Here is a 22039-nt window from a genome sequence, read left to right on the forward strand (position 1 = left end):
CCATGTTCATCCATATGATGTCTGTAGTTCATGTCAGATTCTCAAGTGTATTACCTCTGGGTCAAGTGGTGTTACATCACCATAGAATACTGTGCATACTAAAAATACCATAAAAGCAGAAAGGGGTAGTTCTTCAAGATGATGTGTGAGGTGTCTCACTGTAAACATGCTTACTGGGTGGCAGGTACACACAGCACACTGTGACATGGGCCACAATCTGAATAGCAGTATTCCTCTGGAGTATAGGTGCCATTTTAGCAGCACGGTTTTATTTACACCTATCCTAATACCAGGTTGTGAGGCACTTGCAGAGCAAGGGGAAGTGGAAGGGCTGCCTAGGTGCAGTGGTGAGGCATCTAACTCCACGATGTCCTCCTGGCTATGTGCCAGAATGACATCTCATGGCACCCGGAATGGCTTTTGACCCAAATGTCGTGACCTTTTCCCTGCTCCCTTTCCCTTCAAGGATGACGAAGAAAGAGGATGTTGAGAGGGCACTCTGCTTTTGTGGTGCCCTCTCTCAATGCTCTCTGTGAAAATGTTCCTAGCCTCTACGGCTGTCTGGATTGCTGTCTTTACTCATTTTGCTTTGGCATTTTCAGGTGCAAGTACAGGTGCTGATGGTAGATAAGGGTGTGCTGGACATTGTATACATTGAAGTGGAAACAGATTTCTGCACCAAGGAAACAAAGAAGTGGCAAAGACAGGGGACTCTGCCACATTATATTCTTTTTTGGCCTATGCATAGGGGATCCACTGGGTCACTTTTATCTCCTGAATTTTGTGTTCTTCAGCAAAAACAGGGCAGTCTCAGCTCCAGACTGTCTGGCTCCTGGAGCAGTTTATGCATATTGTTGGAATTGGGCAGTCAGTCCCAGATTCATGGGCTGTCTGTCCACACTTCCCACAGGTCACTTCACCTCCACAACTTAGGCTGTATGGCCAAGCCCCTGCCATTTGAAGCACCACCTACGGTTAGGTACAAATGCCTAACACTAAGTTGCTGGGATCCTGCCATGAAGTGTTCAGGTCACAATGAAGGTGTTGGTATTCTTAATTTCTCCGTAACTCCTTCAAGTTCTTTGCTTCACATCCAATATCCCCTGTGAGTCTATTCTTGTTTGAGTTCTCAGATGTCTATCATGGCACATGATCAGTCACTTACTTGAGTTGAAGAAGTTAAGAAACTCAACAATTATAGCATATTCACCCAATTTCTCTGACTTCCTAAGAAGTTCCACCTGTTTTGCCCTGTAAGCCTCATCCAATAAGGAACCATTACATATATGTTTAATGGACTTAAGGCACCAGCAAACCCTTCTAATCCTTTATGAATACAGAAGGGGGACACTTTTTCAAATGTCCTCTCCTTCCTCTTAATCATTACCGAACAATTCTGCTTTACAGCTGCTAGAGAACTATTACTAAATATAATTTGATTATCAGGAGGACTAGCCTCCCTTATTCATTTGGATGTGGGAGTGAGTACTTCCAGGCGGTACACTTATCTCATAGGGAGTGGACATACTCATTGTACTCACTATAGTGTTCCCAAGAGCAGCTAGGGACATGCAGGTCCACCCAGAAAGAGCCTCACTTGGCTGTGTAAGCCTTATACAACTGAGATGTGGCAAGTTCCTCAGAGGTTGCCTGCTAATGACTGTTCTTCCCCAACAGCCATGCATTCATCAGAGTGCAGCACAACTCAAGACAGAGAAGTTTTTCTAAGAGGTTTTATCATCCTCATGATCCAGGCAGCAAAGCCCAAGATCCACGGTCCCTGTGGCACATGATGTTCCGTCTCCAAGCCATACAGTGGTTTCGGAAGCATGTCCAGAGCTTATGGTGACAAAGAAATAGCAGCACTGACCAGTAGCCAGCTCAGGAAACCCTTGTTCACCAAGCACAGACCCAGCAAACAAATGCTGAACTCCCTGAGGTGCTTGCCACTTAGAGCAACCAGCACAACCTAGGGGCCATGTGTGGCTTATCAAATGCCACAAATGCAGAAAGCAGTACTCGCCCCCAATGTTAGATGAGGGGCAAGTTACTGTAAAAATAACCACAAACTTATAGGCCTATACTGACCTCCCAAACACAATTCTCTAGCTCAAACCAGTCAACATTTACCCGAAGGTATTGTAAGTTTCCTCAAACTGATGTTATAGTCTCTAGCTTTTGCTGAGTATCACACTAACCCAAAAATACTAGATTTATACGGCTTTGAAATTAATTTATTGAGAGCTTTGTTCTACAGTGGAGATGGCTGTAATTTCACAGATTGAGACACTCAGACATTTTCTTAATTAATCTGTCTCAAAAGACAATGTATTACAGTTTTGGTATTATTGATAGCTGTAATAGTCTTCCTGAAAAGAACAACGAATTTTGTCAAAGATGCACTTTCACAACTGCACTTGCAAGGAAATGTGCAGTGCCATTAGCTTTTGCTCAAATTGATGCAGCAACATTTTTGACAGGTGATTTTAGAGTTGAAGCAACTGGACATTTTAAGTATTGGTGGTTGTGATCTTTTTTACAACTTATTAACTATTAATAATTCATCTCTCTACTTTCAGTTCCTGCTCTTCCATTCTTTCAGATACACCGGACATTCTACTCTAGATGGGATAAATTACAGTAAATTTGGAGCAAAGAATAACAAACTCCATCATGGGCATCTGTACCACACTTTCCACAACTTGGCTCTATTTTAAATAGCAAAGTTCTATGGCAAGTCTCTGGTATTTGTAGCAGCATTGGATTAGGAATGTATGATTTCACCTTAAGTTGAACGTATCCTGCCATTATGTGATCTGGCAGTAATGTCCTACTGAATGTAAGGATAAATGTTCCTATTTTATTAGCTCACCATTTAGCATCTTCATTTTTTGTTGAACATTCTCCTTCCTATGCCCATTCCCTTCAGTATCATGGAAATGTGTCAGCATGTACAGCTCTTTTCCAGTAAAATATAAAGTTATGAGTTTCGGTGTTTGGAGTCTTGTTGTTTTAATGTGAAGGACCATCAAACAATCTAAAATCAGTGATGGTAAAATAGCCAATATTAAACTGAGTGAAAGCCCAAATCCGAAATAGATGTTTATCATCTTTTACCCTGTATGACAACAGGCTTCATACCCTGGAGGTATATCTGCTGGTCACATCTGCATATGGAATGAAATTACGTAAATAAAAGTACTAATAATCAACATAACCAACCGAACAAAGCAGAAAGCAAAACAAAGTACTTATAAAACTGGTACTTCATGTACCATGACTTCCAAGGTGCAAGTGCACATAAAAATATGTCACTCCTCAATAAAACCATGGATGAAATGGCAGGCGAGAATCCAATCTGAACTGTGTATGATCAGTAAAACATCTCATAAACTCTGTCAAAAGACAAACCCAGACAGCACATGACAATCCTCATCTGATAGGATGAAATGTTCATCAAATGCGACACTGAAAACATGGAATTAAAAGACACACAATCCTTGGGAGTATTTTAGTATGTTGACGACTCCCAAGTTCTGTGTCTCTTTTAATTCTTTGTTTCCTTAGTGGATTCTGATGATAGTTTAATCCTATCAGATGAGGATTGTCATGCTGTTCAGGCTCACCTTTTGACAGAGTTTTGGAGATGTTTTCCTGATCATGCATGGTTCAGATCAGATGCCCATCTGTCGTTTCATCCATGGTTTTACCAAGAAGTGACTTGTTTTTATGCACACTTGCAACTTGGAGCCAGCCGGAGTGGCCGTGCGGTTTTGGGTACTACAGTCTGGAACCGAGCGACCGCTACGGTCGGAGGTTCAAATCCTGCCTCGGGCATGAATGTGTGTGATGTCCTTAGGTTAGTTAGGTTTAATTAGTTCTAAGTTCTAGGCGACTGATGACCTCAGAAGTTAAGTTGCATAGTGCTCAGAGCCATTTGCAACTTGGAAGTCATGGTACATGAAGAATTGGTTTTGTGAGTCTACTTTGTTCAGTGGGTTATGCTGGCTATGAGTGCTTTAACTTATGTAATCTCATTCCCTGTGCAGATATGACCAGGGTATGAAAACTGGTCATCATACAGGAAAAAACACAATAAACAGCTATTGCAGATTTGGACTTCCACTCAATTTGATATAGACTATTTTACTATCTCTGATTTTAGATTGTTTGACTGTCCTTCACATTATGTACAAGTTCTTTAGCTGTGATTGCCTGACATATAAGGTTATTTATAGTCTTTTTATTTGCTAATGGGTGGTTTCAAAGTATCACCAATCCTCTGTAGATGATAGATGGGTGTAGAAGCAATATTTCCTGTTCACTACAAAAACACAAGCTTTTTCTGTTACTGTTATATGCACATTACTTTAAAGCAGGTTTCTCTGAAGACAGTTTACTTGAACCCCCTCCATCCTTCATTGACTGCATGTTGTTACCTACCAGTAGTACATCCAACATGGAAGATGAAAAAGAAAACTTTTTTATTCCATTGTCACCTAAATGTAAGTAAGGAAATGAAAGCCAATACATAGAGTCCCATTTTACATGCACAACCCAACACAATTTGTGCAGAAGCTGTCCTATAGGTCACAGGTAATGACTGTATTGTCTATGTAGCTATCCTACTTACTGACACATCTTACTTTGCTCCCTCCCTCCCTCCGTCACTCCCTCCCTCCCTCTCTCTCTCTTTTTTTTTCCATTATCACAATATTAGAGAACTGACAGCACTGATTAGTCCACAGCTCAATAAACATGAGGATGCCAAACTCTCACCCAGTAATGACAATTGGAATTTCCCAAAAGCAGACAAATGGAATTTCCCAAAAGCATGCTATTTAGGATGCTCCAGGAGGTAAGTGCGGCTTTACTGAAATATCATGGATGTGATGTACTTCACACTCCATGGCACTTGGAATTTTGTAAGCTCTTCATTGTGCATAATATGTGACTTGTTGCCTCTCCCATTGGAATTTGGAAAACATTTATATGACAACATAAGATGAACTGCACACCTCTTTTCTGAATCTTCTCCAGTCCTTCTATTTACCCAAACTGATAAATGAACATTAACAAGAGTTTTTCCACAGGATTCATCCAGTAAACATCATTCTGATATTTATTTTTCCCATGGCTAAATTAAGTTAGTCATTTCCCACTTAATGGCACTGAACAGATTTCCTTGATATTTGTGGTTAGTAAGATTGCAATACTGTACAGAAACCACAAAATGTCAAAGTTGGGAACTGTTTTAATACAAAACACAGTGAACTGCTTTATCAACACAAATATAAGTGCACTTCTGTCTGATTTTTAAAGTATTACATTCAATGGGAAACAGAGTAAACGATCATAAGGTTGTGCGAGTGACAGTGTCCCTCTTCTTCCTTTGCAAATGAGCCTGTGCTGGTCTCTTCTATATTTGTTAGGGGCAGATTAGTCCTCATTTTTAAAATTAAGTGTTGAAACTACATGTTTCATTAATCTGTATATCATAATCCACTACAGACATCTGACATCTTTCTTATGTGAGGGACTGTAATTACCAAAGGGCCCTCACAAGCTGAGGTTCATTTCACTAACTGAACACAAACTGTGATAAAATATTATTTCAGATCATCTTCTCTATTAATGTGCATTATGTTATACTTAATAATTAAAGGGCCAGCTGCAAGTATTTGCACCACATACTACCCATCAACAAGTTTCTCTTCAATTACTAACAATTTCTAATTATGTCATCTCCCAGTAGGCAACTGCATTATCTGTAAATAACTTTAAGAGTGCCTTTAGTAGCAACTGTAGCTAACTTTCCTTTTAGTGTTAGCTCTCAGTTATCAGTGACATACTGAGTTATATTTGGTAAAAAGTCTTCCATTCAATCACATATCTGTTTGGAGATTCCATAAGCATTTACTCAGTTTAGCATGAAATGGTGTAGAATTATACTGAAGGTTGTTCAGAGGTCTAGAAAGAACAGATCAATCTGGGCTCCACATGCCTGTGAAATCTGTATTGTTTCATACAAGGAAATAATTCAGTACCAACAAGTCCTCAAAAGTGAGCTGCAATTATGTTCCACAATTATAAAGTAACTTGCATTCTATGTTAATCTCTAGTTTTATTGCCAACAGTTCTTACCATGCATCACACAGTTGCAACATTGCTTACCTATAACTTTTGACAGCTATGACACCATTATCAGAGACTGAATTTTAAAATGGTTTGGTAATACAACACATCATTAAATTAAACAATCTAATAATCAGGCTCTAATAATAACAGCATTCTTATAAAATTCTAATATAATATTGTTGTTTTACCATGTGTGAAACTTACTTTTTGAATGTGCAGTTTTCTCAGCAGCTGCTCGTCTCTTAAGAACGTTTTTCTCCTTTCGTTCACGGTTAGAGGTTTTAGACGATTTGGGTTTGTATATTGTCTCCAGACTTGTGAGCTTTGAAAGGTCTTCATTTATACTTTTCTGTGGAAGCTCATTCACAGTTTTTGAAATTACTTTGAAGTTATTTTTCCATCGAGACGTAAGATCTTTCTTCTTATGATTCTCTCGTTCATAATCATCATCGTCACAGTCTCCTTCATAATTATCTTTATAATAACTTGCTTTACTTTTCTCTTTTTTAGGTGAAGTCTTTTGAGGTTTTTCAGAAAGTATGGAGCTACTCCTCTCCTGCAAAATGAAAGTTGGCATAGGACATAACATCTCTTAACATAAAATATCCACTCAAAACCATCAAATTTACATTTATTATACATATTTAGATAACTGAAAATCCAGAATGGAATAATGACAATATTATGAAAAGGATGGATTGCTACGGACCATATAGAGGAGTGATGAGTTGTAGTTACACACACAAAAAAATTGCTCAACATGTGAGCTTTCGGCCAAAAGGTCTTCCTTTAAAACAGGGGGAAAAAATAAAATAAAAACCACCCACACACGCATTCATGCAAGTACTACTCACGTGAATACTGTCTTAACCACTGAGACCATACTGTGAGCAACTGTGCATGATGGGAGAAGCAATCTGGGTGGTAGGTAAAGAGGAGCCTCCTCCTTACGCCCACCACCCAGGTTGCTTCTCCCATCACGCACAGTTGCTCACAGTATGGCCTCAGTGGCTAAGACAGTGGTCATGTGTGTGTGTCTCGTGCTTACATGAATGTGAGTGTGTTTCTTTGTCTACTTTAGAAGAACGCCTTTTGGCTGAAAATTCACATTTATCAGACTTTATGAGTAATTTATTACATACAAATTACATATTGTATCAGTTAAAAAGAAAGAAAATTAAATGGAATGCAATAATTTACGAGTAACTGCTACAGAGGATTCTGAAAATAGTAGTCAAGAGTGGGTCGTCGTCGTTCCTAGGAATAATGTCTTATTGAAGTACTGCTCAGACTGGCTCTTTAGTGTCGTATTCAGCTGAAAGCTCCAGCTATTCAGCTTTTTTAGGCAATAGCTCACTTACCACTTCAAATACGTACTCGGTTAATAAATTGAAAATAGAATGAGATTTTCACTCTGCAACTACCGAAGCACAACTCACGCCCGGTCCTCACAGCTCTACTTCTGCCAGTATCTTGTCTCCTACCTTCCAAACTTTGCAGAAGCTCTCCTGGTAGAACACTTGCCCGTGAAAGGTGAAGGTCCCGAGTTCGAGTCTCGGGCGGGCACATAGTTTTAATCTGCCAGGAAGTTTCAAATTGAAAATAACTTCACAATACAGAAACAAGATCAGTGAAGTTATTTTGCCCACTCACTTAAGAGTCCTGGGCAGCAATGCTGGGGAGATATAGTCTGTCTGTAAACTGAAAAGTGAGCAGCACTTGTGGTGGGGGAAGTTGAATTTCCTAGAACAACACTACAGTTGCTGTACAGGGTGACTAAGAATCAATTTCCCCCTCTAGCACAGTAGAACAGTGTGCAGAGATTTACGTAGATAGTGTCCATAGTACTATCAGTAACTCATATCTGTATTCCATGTAGTGTTAACACACTATTAGAAAATTAACATCCACCAGGCATGTCTGCACACTGCGTCGGCAGTGATTTGTGAGGCACCCTTCGGGAGGGTTGGTATAATTTTGTGAAACACCCTGTGGTTGCTTCTTGTGACGTTATGGTGCACACAGAGTGGGGAATCACCTGCATGCACTTCGGAACGCAGACCTATGATGGACGGAAGTGCACGACCACAATCTGGTGACCTACCTTCCCCCTCATAATTGTGCCCTCTGCCCTCACCCTTCTGCCCTGTTACACCTCCAGCATACAGTTTATCTCTTAACACTGCTCTATTCCACGTAGATATGGAACACAATTTTATTATCTGTTCTTAACCCAATTTATTTAATAATAAACATTAATTTCAAACCATTAACACACTGGTTTTAATAATCTGTGATTTTTCCATTCCCTACAATGCAACAATAGAGAAAAACTGATTGTGACCTTTTTGTGGGAAATTCAATGTAGTTTAGTTTTGTACAGGGACACATTTCTGCTAGGAGCTGTGATTTTCAAGTTATTCACGAAAAACATAAAAAAAAGTGCTCTTTAAACATCCCTACCGATGCACTCCATTGGTCAGAATTTCGGAGTACGTTGTTCAATGCACTCCCTCCTACCACTGTACAAATATTGCAACTACACAAATTTATGCCCTAATTTCCCTTTGTTGACTGGACTAAAATGTGTGGTCAGCCACATGAGTATTATCTGCATCTTGCATTAACATGAGTTCTGTCACTTTTATCTGGTTCTTGAAGGTTTAGATTTCCAACATGCAGAATTTTGTGGGTTTGCTCTGTAACATCAGAAGGAAGGATAGTATGACATTTTCAAAATGTGTGCTCTTTTCTACTGAAGCAACATTTACTAATGCCAGTAAAGTAATTTACATTACATGCACTAGAGGACAGCACAAATTCCCCACTGACCCCAAATACAGCAACAACAGCTGTTGTTGTGGTCTTCAGTCCTGAGACCGGTTTGATGCAGCTCTCCATGCTACTCTATCTTGTGCAAGCTTCTTCATCTCCCAGTACCTACTGCAACCTACATCCCTCTGAATCTGCTTAGTATAGTCATCTCTTGGTCTCCCTCTACGATTTTTACCCTCCACACTGCCCTCCAATACTAAATTGGTGATCCCTTGATGCCTCAGAACATGTCCTAGCAACCGATCCTTCTTCTGGTCAAGTTGTGCCACAAACTTCTCCCCAATCCTGTTCAATACTTCCTCATTAGTTATGTGATCTACCCATCTAATCTTCAGCATTCTTCTGTAGCACCACATTTCAGAAGCTTCTATTCTCTTCTTGTCCAAACTATTTTTGGTCCATGCTTCACTTCCATACATGGCTAAACTCCATACAAATACTTTCAGAAATGACTTCCTGACACTTAAATCTATACTCTATGTTAACAAATTTCTCTTCCTCAGAAACGCTTTCCTTGCCATTGCCAGTCTACATTTTATATCCTGTCTACTTCGACCATCATCAGTTATTTTGCTCCCCAAATAGCAAAACTCCTTTACTACTTTAAGTGTCTCATTTCCTAATCTAATTCCCTCAGCATCACCCGACTTGATTCAACTACATTCCATTATCCTCATTTTGCTTTTGTTGATGTTCATCTTATATCCTCCTTTCAAGACACTATCCATTCCGTTCAAATGCTCTTCCAAGCCCTTTGCTGTCTCTGACACAATTACAATGTCATCGGCGAACTTCAACATTTTCATTTCTTCTCCATGGATTTTAATACCTACTCCAAATTTTTGTTTTGTTTCCTTCACTGCTTGCTCAATATACAGATTGAATAACATCGGGGAGAGACTACAACCCTGTCTCACTCCCTACCCAACCACTGCTTCCCTTTCATGTCCCTCGACTCTTGTGACTGCTATCTGGTTTCTGTACAAATTGTAAATAGCCTCTCCCTCCCTGTATTTTACCCCTGCTACCTTGAGAATTTGAAAGAGAGTATTCTAATCAACATTGTCAAAAAGCTTTCGCTAAGTCTACAAATGCTAGAAATGTAGGTTTGCCCTTCTTTAATCTAGCTTCTAAGATAAGTCGTAGGGTCAGTATTGCCTCACGTGTTCCAACATTTCTACGGAATCCAAATTGATCTTCCCCGAGGTTGGCTTCTACTAGTTTTTCCATTCTCCTGTAAAGAATTCGCGTTAGTATTTTGCAGCTGTGACTTATTAAACTGATAGTTCGGTAATTTTCACATCTGCCAACACCTGCTTTCTTTGGGATTGGAATTATTATATTCTTCTTGAAGTCTGAGGGTATTTCGCTTCTCTCATACATCTTGCTCACCAGATGGTAGAGTTTTGTCAGGACTGGCTCTACCAAGGCCATCAGTAATTCCAATGGAATGTTGTCTACTCCGGGGGCCTTGTTTCGACTCAGGTCTTTCAGTGCTCTGTCAAACTCTTCACACAGTATCCTATCTCCCATTTCATCTTCATCTACATCCTCTTCCATTTCCATAATATTGTCCTCAAGTACCTCGGCCTTGTATAGACCCTCTACATACTCCTTCCACCTTTCTGCTTTCCCTTCTTTGCTTAGAACTGGGTTCCATGTGAGCCCTTCATGGTCATACAAGTGGTTCTCTTATCTCCAAAGGTCTCTTTAATTTTCCTGTAGGCAGTATCTACCTTACCCCTAGTGAGATAAGCCTCTACATCCTTACATTTGTCCTCTAGCCATCCCTGCTTAGCCATTTTGCACTTCCTGTCGATCTCATTTTTGAGACGTCTGTATTCCTTTTTGCCTGCTTCATTTACTGCATTTTTATATTTTCTCCTTTCATCAATTAAATTCAATATTTCTTCTGTTACCCAAGGATTTCTACTAGCCCTCATCTTTTTACCTACTTGATCCTCTGCTGCCTTCACTACTTCATCCCTCAAAGCTACCCATTCTTCTTCTACTGTATTTCTTTCCCCCATTCCTGTCAATTGCCCCTTATGCTCTCCCTGAAACTCTGTACAACCTCTGGTTCTTTTAGTTTATCCAGGTCCAGCTCCTTAAATTCCCACCTTCTTCCAGTTTCTTCAGTTTTAATCTACAGGTCATAACCAATAGATTGTGGTCAGAGTCCACATCTGCCCCTGGAAATGTCTTACAATTTAAAACCTGGTTCCTAAATCTCTGTCTTACCATTATATAATCTATCTGGAACCTGTCAGTATCTCCAGGCTTCTTCCATGTATACAGCCTTCTTTTATGATTCTTGAACCAAGTGTCAGCTATGATTAAGTTGTGCTCTGTGCAAAATTCTACCAAGTGGCTTCCTCTTTCATTTCTTTGCCCCAGTCCATATTCACCTACTATGTTCTCTTCTCTCCCTTTTCCTACTACCGAATTCCAGTCACCTATGACTATTAATATTTCGTCACCCTTCACTATCTGAATAATTTCTTTTATTTGATCATACATTTCTTCAATTTCTTCGTCATCTGCAGAGCTAGTTGGCATATAAACTTGTACTACTGCAGTAGGTGTGGGCTTCGTATCTATTTTGACCACAATAATGCGTTCACTTTGCTGTTTGTAGTAGCTTACCCGCATTCCTATTTTCCTATTCATTATTAAACCTACTCCTGCATTACCCCTATTTGATTTTGTGTTTATAACCATGTAGTCACCTGACCAAAAGTCTTGTTCCTCCTGCCACCGAACTTCACTAATTCCCACTATATCTAACTTTAAACCATCCATTTCCCTTTTTAAATTATCTAACCTACCTGCCCGATTAAGGGATCTGACATTCCACGCTCCGATTCGTAGAACGCCAGTTTTCTTTCTCCTCAACAACAGCTGTGGTCTGTAAATGTATGGTGCATCCTAATACAATATTTCATTGTGCATTTGGTGGTGTTATATGGAAATAAGTATTCATGATTTTTATACACATTGTAAACATTATTCTAAATGAGATACCACTACACAGTGCATGTGGTGCAATCATGATTGCTCTAAACCTGTATCTTATCATGTTACAACACCACACCGAATGAAAAATTCCCTGGGCAGTGAAAAGCACTGAATGCCACAGTAAAATGGTCAATCTGTTCCCTCAATTGAATTCCTATTGGTTTCTTTCTGAGGGGAACACTCTCGAAGATGTTTTACACCATCAAGACCCGACAAAGCCTGACAATATGTACCAACAAATCACCACAGCATGCACCACTATCTCATCTTTCATCTATCTCTCAGAGGCCGAATGTGTGAGCAGTGAAGTTGATGGGAAAAAGTTTGAGCACATGCTCATGTGAAGCATAAAACCATGCTATGTTAAGAGCAGTATTTATTTTGTAAATGACAGACAGATACCAAATCAATAAGACTAAAATGTTTAGTTTCACCATTTAATTACAGAGGGATCTATAATGATACAGTTTTGTTGTTTTTAGATTATTAAACAGTTCATGTCATAATTTTTTATGTAAAAAAAATAATCACTTACAATTTGCTGATCTGTGTTTCCTCTCATCTGGTCTGGAGGTCGCACTACCACTGTATTACTGACATATAAGCACAAATTTGTGTTCTGACCTACTTCATACTGTTCACCATATTCCTCCTCCTTTTTCGTGGTGTACTTTTGTTATTTTGCCACTCAATGTAACTATTTTGTTGGACACTGCTTTTAACAATGTAAATATTGCAACTCCATAATGTGTTTCCTTCTCTTTGGCCTGTGTACCTACTTGTTGCCAACCTAATGAAGTATATGTTCAAGACTAACTTCTATTCATGATGTTTATACCGTGTGTGTGTGTGTGTGTGTGTGTGTGTGTGTGTGTGTGTGTGTGTGTGTGTGTGTGTGTGTGTATGAGAGAGAGAGAGAGAGAGAGAGAGAGAGAGAGAGAGAGAGAGAGAGAGAGAGAGAGAGGGGGGGGTGAAGAGGCGTTTTTTTGTGGTGGGGTTGGGGGGGGGGGGGGGGTGAATTGTATGGTACTGAATCTGAATGTACAAGTTGTTAGCGAGTGGTTGAAAGCTTTGGTGACAGCTAATTTGACTTTTCATTTCAGTATTCTCTGGAGGTGTTCATGGATAAGTGAGTGTAAAGATGTTTGGTGGTATTATTATTATATTGGATGGTATTATTATATTAATCCTCTTTGGGAGCATTATTCTATTATTTTATCTATTAATGTAAATAATGAATTGCTTGGCATGTGTACTTGACCATTCAAAAAGGTTTTCCTTTCTGCTTTGGTTTTCTGTATGTGGTAATTTTCTTGCAGTGTTGGGAGGTGTTTTTATTTGTTGATTCTAATTATTTTCATGTCATCTTCTCTAGTGGTTGGTTTGTGGTCTTGTTCTCTTTGGTGTTTTGCGAAAGTGGAGTGGTTTGTCCCATATTTCCAGGTTCTCATGTGTTCTTTGTATTTGACATCGAATGTTCGACCTGTTTATCCTATGTATCTGCCTTCACAAGTGTTACACTGTAGTTGACATATACCTGCTTTCTGGCATATGTCTCTGTTTTTTTTGTGAGTTTTGGGGTGTATTTTTGTATAGAATTGTCTGTTGTGTATGCTATGTTTATTCCCTGGCTTTTGAAAATGATGGTGATTTTAGGGGTGAGTTTGTGCTTGTATGTCGTCGTGTACCATCTTGTGTTTTCTTTCATCTTTTTCTCATTATCCTGTGTAGTTGTTATGGGACTGTATGTTTGTTTTATGTTCTGTTGTGTTATTGTCTGTGGTTTGGTGCTTTCTGCTTTTATTTTACTTTTATTTTTTTTGTTTAGCTTTGTTACTATGTTGTTATTGCAACCATTACTTTATGCTATCTGCAATATTATGTTCACTTCTTTTTGGTAGCATTCTTTGAAGAGTGGCACTGTCTTGAGTCTATGGAGCATGTGTCATAGTGCTGCTTGCTTTCATGACTGTGGGTGGTTCGAGGATTGGGGAATGATAATGTCTGTTGCTATGGGTTTACAGTAAATTTCAAAACATATGCTTATTGTTTTATTTTTGATTGTTATTGTTTAATTTTTTGATAGTTATACCCAGAAAGTTAATTTGATTGTTCTGTTCTCTTTCAATGGTGAATTTTATATTTTTATTTATTTTGTTGATGTCAGTAAGTAGTTTTTCAATTTTTGTTTGTGGTTCATCTATTAAGCAAAGGATGTCATCCATATACCTGAACCAATATAATATGTTGTATTCTTTTGTTACTTTTTTTTGTGAAAATGACCTCTTCAATGTGGTTTAAAAAAATATTTGCTAAGGTTCCTTAATCTGGGGACCCCACTGGTAATCCATCTTCTTGTAAATAAAATTCATTATTGAATTAAAAGTAATGTTGTTCTTTTATGTGCTTTGTTAATGTGTGTATTTCCTTAATCTGTTCACCTGGGAGTTGACTATAAGTTTTCAGGTTCTTATCTATGATTTCTATTATTTCCGGTACTGATATGTTGGAATACGATTTCTATATCAAATGAGGAGTGTTGCTGTGTCTGCAATTTTTATATATTTTATTTTTTGTATTAGCTGTGCAGTGTTTTTAATGGTTCTGTTTTCTTGTACTTCGAAATTTTCAGACAGTAATTTTAACACAATGATATTTTCACTCTGCAACAGAGTGTGCGCTGATATGAAACTTCTTGACTGATTAAAACTGTGTACCAGACCGAGACTCAAACTCGGGACCTTTGCCTTTCGCAGGCAAGTGCTCTACTAGTGAGCTACCCAAGCACGACTCACGACCCGTCCTCACAGCTTCAATTCTGCCAGAACCTCGTTTGGAAGGTAATAGACGAGGTACTGGCAGAATTGAAGCTATGAGGATGAGTCGTGTGTTGTGCTTGGGTAGCTCAGTGGTAGAGCACTTGCCCAGGAAAGGCAAAGGTCCCGAGTTCGAGTCTCGGTCCAGCACACAGTTTTAATCTGACAGTGATTTTAATGTTGATCCTGCAAGCTTGTAAGTGGGGTATTTTCTGAAATCCAGTATTGGTCCCACAGGAAGATTAGGTTTGTGGATTTTTGGTTGGCTTCAGAGGACAGGTGCAGTGGGATTGATCTGTGTCAACTGTCTTTTCAGAGTGTTTTTTTACTTTTGTCTGGAATCTGTTTGTTGGGTCTGATTTTAATTTGGTAATGTTGTTTTGTAAGATGAATTCCTGTGTATTTTGGATGTATTGTTCTTTGTCTACCAGTACTACTGTGTTCCCCTTGTCTGCTTTTGAAATGATAACATTTTCATTTTGAAGTTTTCTTATAACTTTTCTGAGGTTTGCAGAATCTGAGTTTTTGTTGTTTTGTGTTGTGTTTTTATACTGGTTATTATATTCTGGATTTTTTTTTTTACTAGTTCTCTAGTTAGTCCAATGTTGATCCTGCTGTTTTCATGCTTATCTTTCCTTGTCAAAACACTTTCTGTGTCTATATTTAGATTTTCTAAGTAATCTTCATCTATTTTTCAATTTACATTGTATCTTAATCCTTTCTCCAACAGCTGTCTTTCTTTACTGTTTAACTGTGTGTCAGTGAGGTTCACTAATCTTAGGATTTCTCTTGGCTGTGTGTAAAAGTATTGTGTTGTGACTGGAGTTTTTTGAGTTGATTGATCTTTCTTTTGTGAACTGTTTCAATTCTTTGTATAGCATTTCTTGTGTGCTTTTCAACCTTGTTAACCAACAACGTCAAAAAGCACACACTAATGGTGCACATATTGAAGTGTGTTAAATATGCAAAGAAAAACATTTGGAATTACCATACTTGAACATACATGATGACAATAAGTACCTCAATTACTTCTCAAGTAATTAAATTTTATATTATTATATGCTTAACTCAGGCAACCTGTATTGCCATTTTTTGAAGGACTGTCTTCCATGAAATCAACATGGATTCCATAAACAGAGATTTCACGGAACAGATAATACTCTGTTAGTCCGTCAAATCCAGAGTGCTGAAGGCAGAGGAGCCTATGTTTATGCCATGTTCTTTGACTTAGAGAAGGCATCTGACAGATAGAACTCAACATGTCACTCTTAACAAAACAGGATGAACAGTTGTAAATGTAATTTCCAGAGTATGCCAAAGAAGTCTTATAAAACCATCACTGTTTACAATATATACATAAATGATACAGTGGATAGTATTGGAACCTTCATGAGGCTCTTTGTAGATTATGAGGTTGTTGATATGAAGGCCAGAAGACTGTAATGAATTGCAGTAAGACCTGGGAAGGATCAATAACTGGTGCACAGGCTGGCAATTAACCCTATACATCAATAATTATATTGTTCACAAATAGATAAAGACATCCATTATTATTTGATTATACTGTTGGTTATACATTTCTGGAATAAATAACAACTGTAAGATACTTGGAACTAACTGTCCACAGTGATCTAAAGTGGAATGACCAAATGAAACTAACTGTTGGAAAAGAAGATGTCAAGTTGAAATTTACTGGAAGAATCTTGAGGAAATAAAATTCATCTGAGAAATATGGAGCCTATGAAACACTCGTGTGGCCAATTGTTGAGTATTGTTCATCATTCTAGAGTCCTTACCAAGTTGTATTTATAGAAAAGAGAGAGAGAAAATTCAACAAAAAGCGGCACATTTTATCATGGGATCATTTAGTAAGCATAAAATAATTTTAGACAGATCAGTAAATTTCTGTGGCAGTCTACAAGAGAGGCATCATGTAAAATCAAAGTAATTAGAGCTCACACATAAGTTGATTGACAGTCATTCATCCCATGCATCATTTGGAAATGGGCCACAGAAGGATGAGAAATAACAGTGGCACCAGATGTACCCTCCACTTGCAGAGTATAGATGCCTTACTGATGACAGGAGATAAAATAAAAATGGAGCAAATGGAGCAGGCAGAAGATAATATGGAGATCTAAAAATTAAATTGACAGAAAGTACAAAGAGGCAAAGCAGGAATGACTAGAGGAAACACTGTGGTCTCCTGACTGTAGGCAAGTATAATTGTTGTGGGACTGGGTGACAGAGAAGTGTAAACTACAGAAAACAGGGAGAAGTTAACAGAAATGGCTGCTTCACAATCTCTGCCATTTGGAAATTCCCTCAACTGCCCCTTCCTTCTGTCCCTGATTGCTTGTCTGAACGATGTCAATGAGAGATCTCCTTTAAACATATCCTTCTTTTCAAAATATTCTCTCTTCAAATCTATTAGTTCATTTTGTCCACTGCTCTCCTGTTTCTATCTGTTTACATATTCCTGCAGTCTTCCTGCTACTTTTTCCCTCCACTGTAGCTGACCAATGGGAACCTTTCCCCTCTCCATCTCATTCCTATCTCTCTCTCTCTCTCTCTCTCTCTCTCTCTCTCTCTCTCTCTCTCTCTCTCTCTCTCTCACACACACACACACACACACACACACTCACACTCACACACACACTCACACACACACACAACCTCCCCTGGCCATGCATGTGAACTGAATGGTATGTGTGTGTGTGTGGGGTGGGATGCAAGTGTACCCCTCATCGGTCCATAATTTCACGATGAATATTCAAAGGCCTAACAAAATATTTTTGCCTGCAGTTGAAATTTCATTAGCTTACTCAAATATGAAAGTTGTCCAATGGAATGTCCAAACAGTTTTATTTGATAAAAAGTTTATGAAACTATAATGTCATATACAAGCTTCATTCTTCTGCTGGACAGAAACTGGACCATGGTCTTGCTAACCCTTTCCACTCTATAATGCAGACACAGGGTATCTCCATGCCCTTCTATTTAAATCACCACCACCTGTGCAGTGAACACACCACAGAGAATTGCACTAGACTCTTTGTGGAAACAATGAGGCCACTGATCAACTATTAGGCTAATTAGGCTATACATTACAACAAAGTGTTCTTTTACTCAAATTCATTTACATAAGGCATAAGACTACAAAACTCTTCATGGCAGACTGATTCCACCATCATTTCACTCCAACTGATGCAAATGAATCACTGTCAACATCAAAATCGCTGACATCAGCATCAAAGTTCCTCTCATTTTCACTTAAATATTCCTCTACGAACTGTACAATCTCTTCATTACAATGGACTGTGCATGAAAAACTTGCCATTTTGCACCTGCTAATTTGAACATAATGATTACATCCTCTCTCTCAATACAACTGCTACAATTCAACACTGGATTAACATGAGTTTCCTTAGACGGCAGAGCAATGCAGCACTGATGCCTAGTACAGTCATGTTCAAGAGTGGAGCATCAAAGAGATACAAAAAAACTGTGTCAAATAAGGGCTCGACATCAGAGTGGAGAACACAATATGGAATGTTGAGTGCCACTCGGCACTGGAGTGAAAAGGGTTAATAAAGTATTCTACCACTTGCCATATGTCTTAAGGGAAAACAATGGAAAGTTCAAAACTCATTTGCAAGGCACAGATTCGAACTCTGTTCTGTCTAAAAGTTTATTTGACCAGGGTGATAGCGTTCATGCACCAATGTTATACAATGCTCCTTTCTGCGACAACAGCCACATTTTAATCTAATTTTTAATTCTTTTGTCACTGTGGAACCATTATCCTGCAACAAACTTAATAGGAATGTGTAGAAGCTGCAGGATACAAGCTCCTGACTGTGTATACAGTACTGTAGTCTTGCATCTCACAAATATGCAAGAACTCTTTGGTGCTTTAACATTTACATTTGTTTGTGTCATATGACTCACTAAATCTACTGCAATATTTGGGCATTTGCAGCAGCACTGATTGCAGTGCCAAGTACCTAATCCCAATTTGAAGCTGTGATGCTCTTGGGCAAAATTTGTCGCTCAGATTCAGGTGCACTGTGGAAAACCCATTATTCATCCCTTTTCACAATGTTGTCAATTAGTGTACTTTCTTCATCTGTATGATGAACTCAAGAAAGAAGCATGTCAGTTTCTCTTTCCATTTATACATAAAAATTTTTGGGGATCATGTGCACTCACAGCATTCCACATCAGAGATAGCCAACTGTTCCCATGCAAATTATGTTCATTGAGCCTATTTCCAGGACATTCCTATTGCAACTTTTTAACATTCTGTCAAGTTTAACGTACCCATACAGTAACAAAACGATCTTCCCATACTGACTGATCTCATTTCATATCAATACTAACTGATCTCACTTTTAGCCCATAACTAACATTTCATTACATAACCCATAACTAACATTTCATTACATAATTGGTATAGTCATGGTACATACAGTTCTTTATTACATGAGGAAAGATATTTCCAACTGTGTGTTCAAGTAAGTAAAATGGTACAGTCAAAGAGTCTTAAACTACTGGAAGGAACTCATGTGGAGAATAAAAGGTTTGTGTTACAAGGGAGTTTTTTCCATTTAAACTCGACTACACAATACAGCCTGTTGCCATCTGAACTGTCAACAATGTGAAAGATTTATTCCTCTCTAAATGTTCTTTGCTCATGAATGAAATCCTAAATAACAGAACTACGTCACACTGGTTAAGGAAGGAAATCTTATTGATGCTTTATACAGTGTCATTGTTTTATATGGTAGTTTATAACTATGATATATATATAAGCTCCTCAAAATGTATAATCTATTACTCACCTTCTCAGTTTCCTCATTGTTTGAGCTCTCTGTTGTGGTGGACGATGTTTCCTCTTCATAGCACTTTACTGGTTCTACAGGGAGTTTGCAGCCCTTTTTCAACAATCGAGTAGATTTTTTATTCTCCTTTACAACTTCAAGAGTTCTCTTTGTCTTCTGAATCATTTCTGGCTCCTGTATAGTGCTGTTAATAGGAACTTTAGGTTCTGCAAGATTTAATCGTGATTTTCCACTTTGAGTGGGAGGAGTATTTTGTCTAATATACATATTACTCCAACCTTTCTTCACTGAAACATTTTCTTGCACTGTTTCAGATAATGATGATGCTTCACTGTTATTACTGTTCTTCTTAGACAGTTTTTTCCTGTGTCTAACGGAGAGAAGTGGTGTGGATGAGGTAGAATATCCCGCATCTACATCATCATACTTTATGACTGTCGGGTGGTCCTTAGGAAGCCCATCAGTTGAATTCTGCTTTCCTTCAAATGTATTCCACATATATGATTTTGAACTACTGCTGTTGTGAGACTGTTGTGGACTGTGTAGGTCAGTATTTTGTTTCTCATGAGACGGCACCAATGGTGGATTATTAGCATTCCATTCAGCATCTAATTTAGTATGTGATTTCTCATTACATTTTTGTGCACTAGTGCTAGCTATATCAGCTGGGCTTGAAGTAGGTATTCTTGCATCCAATGAACTTTTATGAGCTTTTTCTTGTTTTATGTTAACAACAGTACACTTTAATATACGATCCGATTCTAAGTATGCTGCTGTCAGTACACAGAGCAAAAGAAATACCATGAAACTGACTGCAGTATAATAAACTAATGGTTCCCATGTTGGCCTACCAAGAACACTTGAGCAAGTAGCAAGAAAGTACGGAGGTATTGTTGCTATAAGTGAATAATTGACTGAAATGCCAAGACTTGTGTCTATGCCTAGTATTCTATGCACTCGCGCAAGTGTGAAGTCTGGTGTAAAGGCTATATCAATTTTGCGTGTTCCATTGGGCTGCAGATGAAAGGCAGCACAATTTAGAATTCGAAATCCATATCCTTCACATGGAAGCCCATTAATTCTAAAGCCACTGATATATATGGGAAGTTCACCAGTATTTCTTGCCGTGAATGATCTTTTTACAGTTAAATTTGGTGCTGGAAATCTGCGGTTCTTTTCTCCTGAAATAAGAAACCCATCCGAAATGGATAATATGTTAGGAATATCAATATGTTCAATATATTAAACACTAGTCTATGAAAATGAATTTAATGTATCTGTACATAATCAAAAACTTCCTTGCACTACATATCACTGCCAGTTGCACTCACTTTCACAATCTCTGAGATGTTTTTTTGACAGTTCAAACATAAGGGGCTCATCTGAACCTGGTTTCCTATTACCAAATTTGAACTGTGCTTGTGTTGCTCTACCAGATATCCGAAGCACCTCTAAAATTGTCAGATTATTCCTGCAAAGAAACATTTGTAGGAAAGTTAAGGTTACCTCTCTCACATTACTGTTTATTTGATTTTATACACATGTGACTACATTAAAAACTTTAGTTAAAACTCACAACTACAGAATTTAAGAGAACACATTAGTATATGTATATTAATATTACATTAAGAAAAGAGTGTTTCACATAATAAAACAATGGAAAATCCATGACTGAATAATAGCAAACTGAAAACAATAGCTTGCTACTATCTGTAAAGAGAAGATATTGAGTTGTAGACAGGCACAACAAAAAACTGCTAACATTTGAGCTTTTGGTTAAAAGGCTTTCTTTTAAAGTAGGACACACACACACACACACACACACACACACACACACACACACACACACACACACACACACACGTCCACCATCTCTTACCACTGAGGCTGGGCTGTGTGCAGCCAACTGCACTCATGGGAGAAGCAGTCTGTGGGTGGTGTGGATACGGAAGAGAGTGCATTGGGGAAGGGAAGGGATAGCAGGCTAGGGCTGGAGAGGGGTGTAGTTCTACTTGTGGGAGCATGCAGGGACACAGTGGGGACAGGACTGGGTTGTAGATGCAATCAGCAGGTCTGAGAGGGGGTGGGGGAGTGGAAAAGGAGAGAAATAGGAGAGGGAAAAAAGACTAGTGGATGTATTGGTGGAACAGAAAACTGTGCAGTGCTAGAGTGAGAGTGAGAGCAGGGAAAGGGATAGGTGGGTGAACGACAAAGACTAGCAAAGGTTGAGGATGGGTAGGGGGGAGGGCAGGGATTATGTGAGCATAGGTATATGCAGGGAGAGTTCCCACCTACACAATTCAATATTTGCTAGTCCCTGTTCTTCAGCCACCTATTCCCTTCCCTTTTCCCACTCCGGCACTATACAGCCTTCTATTCCACTGATGC

The 22039-nt window shown here is 38.7% G+C and overlaps 1 protein-coding gene across 4 annotated transcripts in view; it reads right to left on the reverse strand.

Annotated features, from left to right (window-relative positions):
* Positions 1–22039, reverse strand: part of LOC126281645 (transmembrane protein 131) — a 353143-nt gene that overhangs the window by 49440 nt on the left and 281664 nt on the right. For all 4 annotated transcript variants that reach the window (XM_049980780.1, XM_049980779.1, XM_049980778.1 and 1 more), the window contains exons 18-20: positions 20983–21122; positions 19652–20832; positions 6343–6694 (exon numbers count right to left, since the gene is read on the reverse strand). In XM_049980780.1, the coding sequence (XP_049836737.1) occupies positions 6343–6694; positions 19652–20832; positions 20983–21122 (1673 nt within the window). The remainder of the gene's footprint in view (positions 1–6342; positions 6695–19651; positions 20833–20982; positions 21123–22039) is intronic.

Source organism: Schistocerca gregaria, chromosome 7 (genome assembly GCF_023897955.1).
Source record: "Schistocerca gregaria isolate iqSchGreg1 chromosome 7, iqSchGreg1.2, whole genome shotgun sequence".
Lineage (NCBI taxonomy): Eukaryota > Metazoa > Arthropoda > Insecta > Orthoptera > Acrididae > Schistocerca > Schistocerca gregaria.